This window comes from Ictidomys tridecemlineatus, chromosome X, assembly GCF_052094955.1.
Source record: "Ictidomys tridecemlineatus isolate mIctTri1 chromosome X, mIctTri1.hap1, whole genome shotgun sequence".
NCBI classification, from domain to species: Eukaryota; Metazoa; Chordata; class Mammalia; order Rodentia; family Sciuridae; genus Ictidomys; species Ictidomys tridecemlineatus.
In genome coordinates this window covers 1,550,672-1,562,398 of record NC_135493.1, presented here as the reverse complement: position 1 = coordinate 1,562,398, position 11,727 = coordinate 1,550,672, and the positions used below count along the sequence as shown (strand labels likewise).

The following is an 11,727-nucleotide window of genomic DNA, read 5'->3' as shown; positions in this document are numbered from 1 at the left end:
TTTATGGAGCCTAAAACAAAGAAAATCGTAAGTTGAAAGCCCCCATTGAGCTGCATGACGTTTTTCCCAGGGCTATTTGGGACATTCTGAAGATAAACACATAGACAAAGTACTAAATTTCCCGGCTCACCTAGCTAGAAACAAAGGATAAACTGCAAATTACTGGCACATAATGCACAGTGCTAAAATGAAGGAAAGATTCATGCTTGTTAGAATCAACAATACTTCAGATCTTGTAAACCTTGGGGGACACTTTTACACTAAAAAAACATCAGGAGAGGTGATTTCTGGCAAGTATTTCTTCTACCACATTACACAGAAATACTTGGGGTAAAGAATATGTGTTCAAGAGAACATGCAACACCAAAATATCATCCCCAAAAGAACACCCAAAATCCAGAAGCAAACTTTTCCCTTTTTTTCCAAGCAGCTTAAGTTACAAAGAGCTGCTGTATCATCATATGAAGGGGCTTTAACCCTGAGAGGAAAAAAGTACCAAGGGAAACCAAGCACCCCAGGAGATCCAAAGTCATCACCTAAAATATGCAAGTCTATTTCAGAGCAATCACTTTTAAGCCTCTCAGATCAGTAAATCTCTGATGTCCAACAAACTGAGTTAGTAGTTTGATAGTTTCTCTTCTGCTTTTGAACACTTGTTCAATAAGGACTTTTGTAATTTAGGACAATCATCATCTCCTTGTTAAAACCTAAACTGCCCCATATAGGCTAACCTCTGATACCCTGCTGGCCCAAAAGTAGCACTTTTATCTTTAGACTAAAAACAAAAGGTAAGCATATACAATTTAGAAACCACTTGCACAATCACTCATGCAATTGAATCCAGAGAAGGGCAACACCAACCAAGTCTTATGGCTGGGCTGGTTGGCTGGTTAATAATTTTAGGTACGTTATCTTTTGAGGTACAACAAAGTTTCATAATTCACAAAATTCCTTTAAACAAAAAGTCAAGTCTTAGAATGTTTTGAAATCCCAGAAGTTAACAAAATTTCTCAGTTATCTGTATAATAAAAATCAAACCAGTATCCTGGTTAGGAGGCCCTGGAAAAGTCACAACTTCTCTAGACCACAAGTTGTTTTACTTGTAAACTGAGGGAGCTGGCCAAAGGTTCCTTCCAGCTTTGAAAGTTTGAGATCTTTAATTAAAAAGCCAGAAAATGACTCCAGTTAGGTGAAAAGCTAATAAAGCAAGTGTGTGTGAGCGCGCGCATGCACACACACACACACACACACACACACACACACACACACAGTCACTCACATTCTCTTTCTCTTTCTCTCTCTCCCCCCACCCCCCAGTTTTTTGGCAGTGAAGACAAGTACACCCAGGCTTGGTCCTGTCAGTTTCAGGACCAGTAGAGTCCAGACATCTGCAGTAACTATGCACTGTGGTGAGCACACCACACACCAGCAGACCTAACAGAGTGTGCCTTAAATAAGTTAAACAGGCCAAGGCTTTATTCTCTAAAGGAATGGGCATACCACCCTCCTCCACTTGATATGGGAGTGGGTAAGACTGCCTGCCCCCAAATTCCTGCTCCCACTCAGTTACCCCACACAATATATACCTACCATCAAAGTGGTGGAACCAAGTATTTAAGCAATGACGTGCAAATCAAGCTTTCAAAAGGAAAAGGTTCCTGGGAAGAGAAAGGCAAAAGAGAACCAGGGAAAGCAGAAGAGCATATCTAAGGAGGAGGAACCCATTTACACTGGTCCTATCCAAAATGATATAAAGGCACAGCAGTTTGATAAGACAACAGCAATGTGACTAAAAAAGACTCATATGGAAGAAATGCAGACAAAGTTGTCCCGCTGGAGTGGTAATAATGCTCTCTATCCAACAAAAAAAGACTGTGTCTGCCAGCCACATGAGACTGCTCTGTACAAATGTCACCACAACAGAAGACAGGGAAAACAAGCAGCTGTCCCACCACACTCTCTGGACCTCACCAATCAAGGACTGTACTTCACCATCCTGTACTTAAAACACTGGTTACTACAAATATGAAACATTTTCTATGATTCTTTCCTCCCCAGAGATAACTAAGGAAGCCTGGTGACAAACTGTTCTTAGTCAATTAAGACATTTCCACTGATAGTCACCTTTATAAAAGATTATGGGTTCTAGAATACATCAATTATCTTGCAAATAGTCCTGGCAGGTACATGAGAGGAGGAAATCTGGCTCCAGCAAGAATCTAACAAATTTACCTCTGCTGTTCTTTATTCTAGGTTAAAGATACTCTTGTCCCATCTCCATGTGGAGAAAGGTGTGTTCAGTGTGGGCAAGGGTGTATTGGACTTATTCAGTCCGTTTTTTCTTTCAAACTTCACAGTTTGCCTCTCAGCCTGTCTAGATTAGGTCTCACAGAGGTAGGGCAGGCAGGGAAAACCACTCTGGCTGGAGATTACAAACATATAAACACAGAATGCAAAACTATACCATAACCCTCCAAACACACTGTTTTGTGTGTCATGCCCTACACCTACCTCAGGATTCAAACAGCAAAAAAGAGCTGACTGCATGATGTTTTCTTGTAAGACCTGATACTCTAGGTTTAAAGCATTCAAGGCAAAATTTTAATAAGAAACAGAAGGTGTGATAGGCCAGTACTAGCAAGAAAGTTGTACATGGCTTTTTCAAGCTGTAAGATAGGCTGACTTCAGATGCCACCAGGCACTTTACAGAGAAACTAAATTCTGGAAGCTGCCTGCACTGTTCAAAGGGCTAGAGGTTTATAACAAACAGGTAATTGGAGGGGGTACCTGAGGAGGCAAACACATTGCCAACTATGAAAACAAATCAGAGACTTTAAGTTGTCATGTTCTAGACTCAGGTTTACTAATCTCAGAGTCACTGTCAAGTGAGGATTGTGTGTCTGTGTGGAAGTGAATGCACCCCAGTAATCAGCTGCCTAGCTGACATACCACGGATGGGTGATCTAAAGCAACTTATTATAATCAACTGAACTTCTACTAGATTGTGCTTTTTAAGGTTGACATATCCAGGTAAGAAAATAAAAGCAAGTGTTTCCTAGGCTTTAGGACTGGGATTTACAGTAGAAACCCTGAATAGCCCACATATAAGCCTATTTCCCTAAATCTCTGGTGGAAATTCCCAAAAGAACCAAAAAATCCAGACACTGTCTTTTTATAGGGACTAGCATATTTCAAAAGACCCAAAAGGTCAGCTTAATCTTGTTATTAACCGAAATTGCTGAGATTGAGATGAAAATTCCAGCCACAAAACCCCAAAATTCTCCCCTAGAGTAATAATTGCCTATTAGTACAATTTTACTATGCAGGCTAGAAAAATGCTTCATTTTTATAGTAAAACAAAACACCTAAAACTTTTGAGAGTCGTACAACATCTAAGCCACTTAACATCATACAACAGTAGGTTTGGTTCCATGATCACCAACCGCCCTCTGAATTTGATCCTGTCATCTCACAGTTTGGGGTAGTGATACTCAACACTGGAGACAACCTGCGGATGGCTTGGCAGAGCCCATTCGTGTTCCTGGAAAAACAACCAGAAGCACACATCTGCCTGACCATGAGTCAGGAATATCAATTTTGTGGTGGAGCCCATTTCTGCTGTGACCAACCCATACGCGAACACATTCACAAAAGAAGCAACCGCTATAGAGATATTCCCAGCAAGTCTTTCCCCCGGGGGTCCATATTTAGCAATGCCATAAAGGGTCTGCCCTGTGACAGCACTCTTTTTAGGCTCTTCACAACGACCTTAAGTCTTCAGTACAAAACCACAGAAAATATTGCCACTGCCACATCAAAGTCACCCGAGTTTCAGTTTGGGTGATTCAGTCATAACCAAATTAAAAAGAGAATAAACTTTCAGAGACAATCGACAGGAGTCACAGCAATGCAATGAACCTGCCCCATCTGGTACTGGTGATCCTGAGCACTCCAAGGCGTCAGAACCCGTTGCATACTATGTCCCACTCCACTTATGTAACTGGAAGATCGCCGGCGAAGGGGGGGGAGATGGGAGGGCGTTCATATTCTGAAGCCACAGCACCCCAAAAGAACCTCTGAGCACCCTGAGGCACGCTCTCACCAAAAAGCCTTAGATGCTGCCGGACGCACAGTCCCCTACCCACGGTTCTTGATGAGAACTATAACCACCTCTTTATGATGAGTTGTGAGATCCAGGAACACAATGTCTAGTCCTTTTTGTGGGTGGACAATAATTTCCCACCTACTTATTCCTGTTAGATGGGGAAAGGAGCTGGTGGACCGATTCGCTCGCAGTGGGGGCAGAAAGTCATAGAATGGGCGAGAAGGAGGGGGAGGCAAAGCTTGGAGATGGGGGTGAGAGCTCAGGAGCCCTTGTGGCGCACTCTCCCGACGGGAGGTGGACTGCGCACGCGCGCCGGTGGGGGGGCCGAGTAACGGGAGAGGGGGCGCGCGAGGGAGGGAGAGGGGAGAGCGCGATCCAGGGAGAGGCCGGGGCCGCGGGCACGCGACGGCGCCGCGGCCCGAAGCCCCAAGAAGGGCAAGAGCGCGCGTAGCCCCGACAGGCAAAGCCCGGGCGACAGGGGCGCCCGCGGCGCCGGGGGCCGGGATGCACGCAGAGGGCGGAGAAAGGGGGGCGCCAGGCAAAGGTGGCTCCGGGGAGACCGCGACGAGGACGGTCACCCGCGAGCACGGGTGATGGGCCAAGAAGAGAGCCGCCACCGGCGGCAGCGGGAGGGGGAGGGTAGAGAGGAGGGACGCCATCCGCCAGCCGTGTCGCCCGACCCCTCGGGCCCCTCCCGCGCCACGTCCCGCCCCTACCCCCCGCCCCCCGGCAAGGGTCCCCGCCCGCGGCCGCGGCGGTCCCACTCACAGTCTCTCCTCCTCGCCTCCTCCTCCTCCTCCGCTCGGCGCGGCGGCAGCGGCGGCGGCCATTTTCCGGACGGCTTTTACCACAGCCCTCTCTCCGAGAGGAGGGAGCGCGCGCGCCGCCGACGCCGGGACCCCGCACGGACGACGTCGCGCCCCGCCCTCCCGGCCGGCCTGCGCGCTGCTGCACCTGCGTGCTCACGCCCCGCCTCCGGCACCGCCGCAAGCCTGCCCAGTATTGGTTGGGGTGGCCAGTCGGGGGCGGGGCCTCGGCGGCGACACCCTCAATTGGCGGGAATTCTTGTCTGTTTCGGCAAGGGAAAAGTGGGCGGACCCCTGCCCAAATGCTGATTGGTTGTTTTCAGCCGTCATTTGGGGAAAAGTGGCGGCTTGGGCGCGGAGGGGCTGGTTTAGTGGGCGGAATTTAAATGTTATGGATTAATGGGCCCTTGCGGATGCTGGGGCAAAGGAGGGCCTAGGCTCGGGACGCCTGTTTGCGTTTCCCTACAGAGCGGTTGACTCTGTCCACAAAACGCACTGAGTATGTTGCAATAAGCATTTTAGTGCGCTGACATTTTCTTAAAATGATCTTCAGTAAATCAGCAAAGTTGCCTGCCCTACAGCCCAGCGTTGTTCCAAGCCTAGGGACACGGTTTAAGAGGCCTAACCATTGCATTATTTCACTTTAGCCTGCCAGGTGCCACACTCTCTTAGGGGCCGGGAATAAACTGACAACAAATCACGGTCCTAGCCTTCGCGGAACTCTGGCGTGGGAAGAGGGTGCATTCCAAGCCCGCGTGAGACCTGTCATTGTTGGATCAGATGTTTTGGTGAAGGTGTGTCGAAGGGGCAGTGGAAACAGCGCTTAGCTCTGCCTGGAAAACGTAATTTGGGAGCGAGATCCAGCTGTTCATCTTCTTCGAAGAAGTGACTTGGAGTTGACATCCAGCAACTATTTCAGAAAAATATTTTAAAGTATGAGGAAAGTTGTAGCCAATGGGATATTTAGAGCAGGAGTGTTTGTTAAGGCGACCTTACCCTGATACCAATCATCAACCAATCCATCCAATGTTTGTGCTAGTTTTATTCTTAACAAGGAACCTTTGGATTCTGATTTGCCCCCCCCGCCCCCTTCCCCCCATTTATCTATTTAATATCTTCTTTATGCCAGGCACTGTTCCCTACTCTGAATGCACGATACTGAACAAGACAGTGAAGTCACACATTTTTGTGGGGAGAAAATTCATACTAAGCATTAAAATAAGGTATAACTCTACATAGACATAAGGGCTTTGAGATAGATACAGGGTGAAAGGAGTGCTTTTTGGATATCCACTAGCTTTTGCCTTCATTTTATTACCCCAAATGGATATCGGGGAAAGAACATTCCAGTCAAGTTCAAAGGCCTAACCTGGTATATTGGGAATATGGGGACTGATTTGGTTGGAGAGTGCCATGAGAACTGGGAGTTTATTCTGAGATGAGAAACCCTTGATTTGATTGAGTCAGAAGCTGACATCATCAGATCTGTGTTTTAGTTGGAGAGTGGAGAACTGGCCATGGCTGGACAAAACTAGATACAAGATGCCCATCAGGAGACCCTGGGAACAGTTTAGGAGAGAGAAAGGATGGTGGTTTTAACTAGAGAGGTAGCAGTAGTGATTTGAGATTCAAGATATATTTTGAGATTGAGCAGAAAGGACTGGATGTAGAGTATAGAGAAAGAGAAGAAACAAGGATGATGCTTGAGTTTTCGCCTGGAGCACCTGAGTGAATAGCTTTCATCAAGATGAGAGAAAATACAGGAAAAGCACATGTTCAGAAGTCTCTTTGGGTCGTATTAGGCTTAAGGCGCCCCAACTCTAACAATGTGAAAGTAGAGGTGTTGGAGTAGGTGGTTGAGTGTGTGAGCCTGGAGTCTCAAGCTATAGCTGAAGTGGCCAACATGTCAACAAGCTTTAAAGCATCAGCAGATCAAACCTGGAGAAAGTTGATGAAAGAAAAATAAAGACAAACAGAAATTAATGAAATAGAAACAAACAAGAGAGAAGATTGAGGAAATCAAAAGCTGGTTCGTTGAAAAGTTGAACAAAAGCCAACCCTCTAACAAACTGGATAAAAAGAAAAGAAGCAAGTATGTCATATTGGAAATGAAACCATATATAACCATAGAATGACAGAGGTTTTCTTAAAGTTATGACAGTTATTCTGAATAATTGTATATCAGTAAATTTGAAAACAAGCAAAATGAGTAAATTCCACAAAAGTACAACTTACCAAGACTGACTCTAAAAACAGAATACCCAAATGGACTCCAATGACCTCAAATAAATTGACCATATATTGAAAAAACTTACCACCTCATTCACAAATACAGGCCCAGAGAGCTATACAGATGAGTTCTATCAAATTCTTAATGAGTAGGCAATTCCAATCTTGGAAAATAAATTTTTTCCACATTTATTTTTTAAAATAATGTAACTACTATAAAAGAACCAAGGAAAGTATGACACAGGAAATGGAAATAAATGTGAAAATTCTAGATAAATAAATTGAATCCAGCAGGATATGATAATATATCATAATGAAAGCAGGTTTTATTCTAAGAATGCAAGGATTGGAAAATCAAGCTGGACATGGTGGTGTATGCCTGAAATCCCAGTGACTCAGGAGGCTGAGGCAGGAGATTGCAAGCTTGAGACTAGCCTCAGCAACTTAGCAAAACCCTAATCAACTTAGTGTGACCCTGTCTCTAAATAAAAAATAAAAAAGGGCTGGGGATGGAGCTCAGTGGCATACTGCCCCTGGGTTCAATCCCCAGTAACACACACACACACACACACACACACACACACACACACCAAATGCCAAAACCTATCTAAATATTAGATTTTACTGAAATACATAGAAGACCTGAAAAAATACAAACTATCTCATTCCTAGAAGGGAAGAGTCAACATAATAAACATGTCAATTCTAGAAAGACAAGAAAAACAAAACTGGGGCTGGGGATGTGGCTCAAGCGTAGCGCGCTCGCCTGGCATGCGTGCGGCCCAGGTTCGATCCTCAGCACCACATACCAACAAAGATGTTGTGTCCGCCGAGAACTAAGAAATAAATATTAAAAATTCTCTCTCTCTCTCTCTCTCTCTCTCTCTCTCTCTCTCTCTCTCTCCCTCTCTCTCTCCCTCTCCTCTCTCACTCTCTCTTTAAAAAAAAACTTTTTTAAATTAAAAAAATGAAAATGTCATTCATAAATTAATCTGGAAGTTATTTTCCCTGATTAAAATCCAAGAGTTTTGTGGATTATAACAAGTTAATTCTAGTTTGGAAAGAGTTATATACCAAATTAGAAGCCAAGAAATTAAAAAAAATTATTTTTAGATGGACATGATACCTTTACTTATTTATTTTAATATTTATTTTTTAGTTGTAGTTGGACACAATACCTTTATTTTATTTATTTATTTTTATGTGGTGCTGAGGATCAAACCCAGTGTCCTGCACATGCTTGGCAAGTACTCTGCCACTGAACTTCAACCCAATCTCTAAAAGCCAAGAAATTTTTGAAAAGCAATGAAGGAATTATTTAATTCCTTAGATTGAATAAAAGGGACTTAATGCAGTTTCATGCTTAACATTGAAAATTAGAAAATACACAATTATCCAAATTATTTACTTGTAGAATTATAAAATAGGCCATTTTAAACATGGGATTATACCATTTTAAAGTTGATATACTTAAAATAATTCTATTGGAGGTAAAAACTGAGAGTAATATAGTGTAGATGACAATAAAACAACACAACAAAAAAAGAATTTTATCAATATGGCAGATAGAGCACAAACATCTACTCCATTTATCTAAAGATCCCTTAAACTGTTGGAACAAATATTTTAGAACAAACCTAAAATGATAAAGGAAAATGAAAAGGGTAAGACAACCCAAAATTTTGGAACTAACATCCCAGATGATGTCACAAAAAATAGAAATGAAAATTTGCTTCAACCACTTATGGACTCAAGTGTGGTGTTGCATGAATGTAATCCCAGCTTCTTAGAAGGATGTGGCAGGAAGATTACAGCTCAAGGTCAGCCTGGTCAACATAGCAGGACCCCATCTTAAAAAAAAAAATCAAACACTCTGGAACATCTCTAAAGTTGTGTGTGCATTAGTCTCACCAAAAACCAATCTCAGTGATTTCCAAAATATAGAAATCATGTAGATCACAGTCTCTGTAAAAATGGAATAAAATTAAAAATTAGAAACGAAAGGATGGGCAAAAGTAAAACAAAATAAAAACCCAATTTCCACTTGTAAATTTTAAAACAGGTTTTAAAATAACTCTGGTTAAAGAGGAAACAAAAACTAAAATGATTTTCTTCAGAAATAACCAACAATAAGAGTCCTACAGATCAAAACCTAGGAAATGTGGCCAAAGTGGTCTTCTAGACAATTAAAAGTTTAAGTACATTTACAATAGAAAAAAGATAAGCCATGGATTGATTCTGATATATCACACTTACACTCATGAGTGCAAGCACACATACAGAGTTTTATTTCTTTACTCTTAGAAGCTCACTAAAAGAAAAGTATCAAGGAACAGAAAGGAATAAACCCATTAGAGTGAACAGAATTTGGTGAGGATGTGAGGTTGTCATCCATGGACAGATTTCAACAGATTTTTAGAATGCAAATGGAAATTAGTCAATGAATAAAGTAGGCTTGAAAAATCCACCTAAAAATATTTGACAAAGAAACTACAAAGGAGGTACAGGCCGATTTGCCAGATGTAACACCAGAAAGTCAGAATTAGAAGGTGTTGGGAGTTTCCTTGAGAACTCCCCAGGCCTTTCAAACATGGTGGTGGGCAAATTGCCAGTGGGCGGCTAGAACTCCCTAGGCCTTTCAGATAAGAAGCCCCTAACGTAACATGGCGGCGGGCAAGTTGCCAGTGGGCGGACAACAAGTTGTATCCATAAAACAAAACCACTACTATATAAAATTAGCAACTGGAGTACAAGAAGAATTATTATTTTTTTAATATTTATTTTTTAGTTTTTGGTGGACACAACATCTTTATTTGTATGTGGTGCTGAGGATCGAACCTGGGCCACACGCATGCCAGGCGAGCGTGCTACCCCTTGAGCCACATCCCCAGCCCCAAGAAGAATTCTTGGAAATTAAAATATGATTACTGTCTGGGGTTCAGTGGTATATTGCTTGCCTAACATGTGCAAAGCCCCAGGTTGGATCCTCCAATATTGGAAAAAAATTGATTACTGAAGTTCATATTTCAATAGGAATTTTGAAAAACAAAACTGAAGAAGTCTCCCAGAAAATAAAGAAAAACAGCAAAAACAAAAAATCTGAGAAAAAATATAGTTTGAGGAATAATCTAGGAAGTCTAGTAAGCAATTAACAAGTGTTCATGAAAAATAAAACCAAAATCCAGGCTCAGTGGTGCACATCTGTAATATCAGCTATTCTGGAGGCTGAGGCAGAAGGATCCCAGGTTCCAGGTCAGTTGCAGCAATTTAGTGAGTCCTGTCACAAAATTTTTTAAGAATCAGAAGTTCTGTGGGTGTAGCTCAGTGATCAAGTGCCGGTGGGTTCATTCCCTAAAATTGCAAAAAATAAAGATCATAAATAAATAAATAAAGCAGAGGAATAAAAGGAACAGGCATTAGAATAGCACCGGATTTCATAACAACACTGGATGATGAGAAATAATAGGGCAACAAGAAACAAATAGGATAATGCTTTCTAAATTCCAATAGAAATGATTTGCAATATAGAATCCTACACCAGCCAAAATACCCATCAAGTGTGACAATAGAATAAAAATAGTTTTAAGATATGTAAGAGCTAAGAAAATTTACCAAATATACTTTTTTAGCAAGCTACTTAAGGATGTTCTGCAGCAAAACAAGGGTGTAAGCCAAGAAGAAGGAAGCTGTGAGATCCACAAGACAATAGATCTAAGCCAGGAGGACAGTGACAGGAAACACCAGGGACGCCAATTGGGCAGAAGGCCTGGTTGGCAATCAGTCCTGGTTGGAGGAGGAGAATGAGAGAGAGAGGAGTCCAAGTGTTAGAAACAAAAAAAGTGTAAGTGGACTCAACATGTTAGATGGGTGTGTTTGGGAGTTTGAAGAAGCTGGATATGATGATGGTAAACAATACAAGAAAATAAGGGAAAACAATTCGAAAAATCAGGGGAAAGAACTGTACAAGAAAGTTCACCATTAAAATAAGAAGCAATGGCGGGCTGGGCTTATTGCTTAGTGGTAGAGCATTTACCCAGCATGTGTAAGGCACATGGGTTCAATCCTCAGCAGCACATAAAAATAAGTAAATGATAAAATAAAGGTTCATCAACAACTAAAAAAAAAATTCTAAAAAAAAAAAAGAAGCAATGTAGAGGCTGTGGTTGTGGTTCAGTGGTAGCGCACTTGCCTGGCATGTGTGACACACTGGGTTTGATTCTCAGCACCGCATATAAATAAATAAAATTGGGCTGGGGATGTGGCTCAAGCAGTAGCGCGCTCGCCTGGCATGCATGCAGCCCGGGTTCAATCCTCAGCACCACATACAAACAAAGATGTTGTGTCCGCCAAAAACTGAAAAATAAATATTGAAGAATTCTCTCTCTCTCTCTTTAAAAAAATATAAATAAATAAATAAAATAAAGATCTATCAACAACTAAATTTTTTTAAAAAAGAAATAATGTAAAATATATAATAATATCACCAATTGATGGTGAGTAAAAAATGGGAATTCATGGGGACCTTGATGGTAGGAAAGTTCTGGGTCATTATATTAGACTTATAAGAAGGAAGTATAATCTTAGCAT

General features: G+C 42.2%; 1 protein-coding gene across 1 annotated transcript in view; it reads right to left on the bottom strand.

Annotated features, from left to right (window-relative positions):
• Mecp2 (methyl-CpG binding protein 2) overlaps positions 1 to 5,031 on the bottom strand; it is a 68,652-nt gene extending 63,621 nt beyond the window's left edge. The window contains exon 1 of the mRNA XM_078034046.1: positions 4,874 to 5,031. Within this exon, the coding sequence (XP_077890172.1) occupies positions 4,874 to 4,935 (62 nt within the window). The 5' untranslated portion in view covers positions 4,936 to 5,031. The remainder of the gene's footprint in view (positions 1 to 4,873) is intronic.
• Positions 5,032 to 11,727: the final 6,696 nt, after the last annotated feature.